General features: G+C 24.0%; 2 protein-coding genes across 2 annotated transcripts in view; both read right to left on the bottom strand.

Moving 5' to 3' along the window:
- The window catches only part of LOC108684461 (ABC transporter G family member 20), a 12,373-nt gene extending 11,961 nt beyond the window's left edge, over positions 1-412 (bottom strand). Inside the window, exon 1 of the mRNA XM_018188785.1 lies at positions 129-412. The gene's annotated coding sequence lies outside the window, so the exon portion shown is untranslated. The remainder of the gene's footprint in view (positions 1-128) is intronic.
- A 149-nt stretch (positions 413-561) lies between these two features.
- On the bottom strand, positions 562-3,544 carry LOC108684446. The gene is made up of 3 exons (XM_018188766.1): positions 3,446-3,544; positions 2,960-3,134; positions 562-804 (listed from the first exon to the last, which is right to left on the bottom strand). Exons 1-3 carry the CDS (start codon positions 3,542-3,544, stop codon positions 737-739), a joined length of 342 nt encoding a protein of 113 aa, XP_018044255.1. The 3' UTR covers positions 562-736.
- Positions 3,545-4,275: the final 731 nt, after the last annotated feature.

The following is a 4,275-nucleotide window of genomic DNA, read 5'->3' on the forward strand; positions in this document are numbered from 1 at the left end:
ATTACTGCATATTAACAAATATTAATACATTACTATTGTAATTAAATATACGTATTAAATGTATTTCATTTGCGAACGTTCTATAAAATGACTCAGTAAGATTAATAATTAACGATAAAAATATTTACCTGTAAAATTTAAATGAAAAAAATGTTAACTACAATGCTGCTTGCTAATTTCTTCGAATGAAATCTTTTTGGAGAATGAGATCGGTCGACGTGAGGTTGACTGACGAGCACCTTTGCACGATTCTTCTTTACTTAAGTCATATTTCCTTATTTACATTACTCATATCTTCACATTTATTCAACTGTATTTGAGCGTGTCCTTCTACAAAGTATTGTAGAATATTCTCTCAACAATTTTCAATAAAAATTTCTTGGAAAAATGTTTTTAAGTGCTCTATTCTTAATTATCCTATTACACGTCAAAATATATCTTTTTAATAAAGATTCTCTTCACAGAAATTATTATAAGTGTATTTTTTAAGAATACATCTTGAAGCAACACTTTTATTTTCTTTCACATTTAATATTTTAAATAATTTATTTTTAAGCGCTTATTTTTTTTTTAATTTTTTAACAAGTCATCTACTTGTTTGTTACACAACACCAACTGGTCAACTATTTATAAATTATTGAATACATGTCAAGAACTTTGATCACTGAAAATTGTTTAAAATGATCACTGATAATAATTTGAAATGTCACGGTTAAGCTTGATTTCTTTTGCAGTATTATGTCTTCAAGAATTCTCGCTTTTTTTCATGCACATTTTGCTCCTGATGTAACATGTTTGGCCGCACTATATTTAAAATAAATTATAGATAAAAGATCTGTTTTTTATTTTTATACTCTCTAAACTGATGCATACAGTGCAATAAGTTAAACAAATATATATTTGTTTTACTCCAATTTATTGCATCGAATGTACCAGTTTAAAGAGTGCAGGAATAAAAAACAAACTTAAAATAAAACAAAGGTTTTAAATATTTAAAGATAAAAAAGAAGCTTTTTAACTTTTAAATAAGATTTGAGGATAAAATCTTCAAATTTAGAAAAAATTTTTGTCCTATTTATTAGCATTAATCCTTTGAGATTTTAATTTAGGATATTTCAGTTAACTCCGTATCGAAAAATATATTTCAAAAACTTGGCAAGTAAAAAATTTATTTTTAAAGTAAACGTGGAGTTAATTAAATTTTCAAAAAATTTTTTCTTTTTTTTCCTTCTCCATATTTGTAAATATAAGATAAATAAAAATAAAAAATTGTGTTTATAAAAATATAAAATTTATAAAACAAACGGTTTCAAATATTTATTTTTAAAAAACTTTTTATGCAAAATATTATGAAGAACATAAAATAATTCTTTATTTTAACAAAATCGTAAGTCTAAATAATTAACCTAATCGCGATTCAAAGTAAAGCTAACTTTTTACGAGAAAGAATTGTTACCATGAAAATAAAATTACTTATAATTCATTATAATTATTTATAAAAAGTTATAAAAATTTAAAGCTCCACAACAAATCCAAATTAATAAAATATATTTCAAATAAAATTACTTATAAAATAAAATTACTTATAAAAAAAAATAAAATTACTTATAATTCATTATAATTATTTATAAAAAGTTATAAAAATCTAAAGCTCCACAACAAATCCAAATTAATTTAAAAAGAAAAATTGTCAGGTAGATAAAAAAATGGTATAAAAAAATACAGTTGCGATTTTAATGTTGATATAATTTAAACTTGAGAAGATTAAAAAAGATTTAAATATTTTGTTCTATCTTGTATAATAATTTCTAATAATTTCTGTACAAAAACATACATAGCGTAACGATCAATACGATTTTTCAAATACTTTTAACAGTTAAGAAAATATTGAAAGGTGAATATTCGTCTATTTTATACGGACTATTACATGCGATAAAAAATTAAAAACAAATTTTTTTCATAAAAGATCAAAGCCATTTAAAATTTTTTAAATAGCATCATAATTTTCGCAAGGAATGCAAGAATTCGGATTTGACTCCCGGGAGGGCGAGGAGCAGCCTGATATTATTAGGCTGCTTCTTGCCCTAATGAAGAGAACTGAGATTCACGAAATGTTGGCATTCCAAGAATGGATCTAGACATGGAAGAAATCCGCGAAACACATAATCTTTATTCATCTATCAACTTTTTCTTAACTATTGAAAGTGTCTAAAAAATTATGCAGACTTTTATGCTAAACTCTGTATGTAACTTCCGAACATTACCATTCAAAGGTCAAAATCCAAGTTCTTCAGTTATTGCTAATAAAATCTCAGCCATTAAAAATTTTACGATGCAGAAAATTAATAAAAGTACTTAGTAAAAATCATTTATTAAAAAAAATTAAATTTTCAAATCGCTAAAAGATAAAAGAGACAATAAAATTAGTGATGTTTAATTTTATAAAATAATTTTTGGCTTGTAGCCCTTTTTCTTTGTTACACAAATATTATTTATTTTATTTTAAGATGAAGAAAATCTGTTTGTAAAATTTCTAGTTTGTTTTAAGCAAGAATCATGAATTCACAACTTTGAAATAATATCAAATGTGTAAAATAACAAAAGATTTAAAAATTATAAAAATGTTTAAAAAAATTTAAAAACTTTTATAAAATCACTTTATTCAAAATTGCATTAAAGTTAAGTTCTTGATAATGCTTAAAACAATTAGGAGTTTCGCAAACAGATTTGTATCATACAGTTTGCGAAACTGTATCAGTTAGAATCTAGAAATTGTAACATTTTATATAAGAATTGTTTTAGACTTTTTATTGCAATATTCATGATGCGAATATATTGTGAGTGCCTTAAAGTTTCTTAAAAAAATTTTAATATTAAAAAATTTTAATATTTAATGTTCATAAAAAATACATAAAAGTAATTTTAAAATACATCAGATTTGCATGTAGACACTATATACCAATCACAATTGCGAGATTACGCGTAGTTATCTCACGCAGAAACCAACGGATTGAAATCGAGAGTGCGACCAGGAAACTGAGAGGCCGTACGAGAGTAAGAGTGGCCTGACCGCGACGAGGCTCAGCGAGAACTGGCTTTGCTAAAGCGCAGCAAGACCGCGGACAATCAAACACCTGCTTGTGCAATCATCCGTTTTGAGCAAAACAGTTTGCTTAAAGGGGAGGGGCAAGCTTTACACTTCTCCAATAATGTTTAAACAAATCCAGAATCATGGAAATATTTAAAGTAATATTCAGATGTGTTACGTCTGACATCTAATTTTGAAAAAACTCTTGGCTAATAAGAAATTTATCTTAAAGAAATATTTCTTCAGAAATTATATTTTTAGATAATTTTTTTTTTTAGGAATAGCTATTGAGTGTCACGACAATTTTTCATTTCAGAAAATGTTAAAAATGTTAAAGTGCAGAATCTCGCTTTGTACGTTAGATCTTTCTTGCAGTATACGTCCTATATTTGGTTCAAGGTAAAACGGAACCGGTCTATCCAAGAGGAAGAGATTCTCAATGATATTTTTATTCATACTAAAGATTTTTATCTTACTAAGATATATGAAAAAATAGAGAATAATTTTTTTACTAAGAAGATATATGAAAAAATAGAAAATACGTTACAATAATTTGTGAATAAAATAGGTAATTTTAAATCAGTTTCTTTCAGTAAAAGTTAAAAAATACTATCTGTACAATGTATTTTACACACACACACACACACACACACACACAGTATTAATATTAAAATCATACTAAAATATAAATGTTAAAAAATTATTATTAAAATATACTAAAATTATTATTAAAAAATATTGGATTAAATATTATCTTTTTCATATAATAAAAGAGAAATTCCTTTATCATCTAATTAATAAAATAAATTTTTTATTATCTATTCTTTTAACGAAAGAATATCTTATTGATATACATAATTGTAAAACACGAAAAGAAAACTTACTACTTTATATTTTAAGAAACATCAATCATTTTTTCAAATTATTCCTTTATCTTAAAAAATATTAAAATGTCTCTATATACTCAGCAAGTATATAGATATATCTTATAGATTTCTTCTGTAGAATATATAGTAAAATATCTAGAAGTAGAATGTTATATAATTTATTTATGTAATATTTATTTTAAAAATGTGTTAGATAATGAGATAATTAGATAGCAAGAAATAATTATACATGCAATATATAGAATATTCTACAATTTATGCAATTTGTTTTCTTGTTAATATATAAAAATTTTAATGCTT

The sequence above is a fragment of the Atta colombica genome, unplaced genomic scaffold (assembly GCF_001594045.1).
Source record: "Atta colombica isolate Treedump-2 unplaced genomic scaffold, Acol1.0 scaffold135, whole genome shotgun sequence".
Taxonomy (NCBI): Eukaryota; Metazoa; Arthropoda; class Insecta; order Hymenoptera; family Formicidae; genus Atta; species Atta colombica.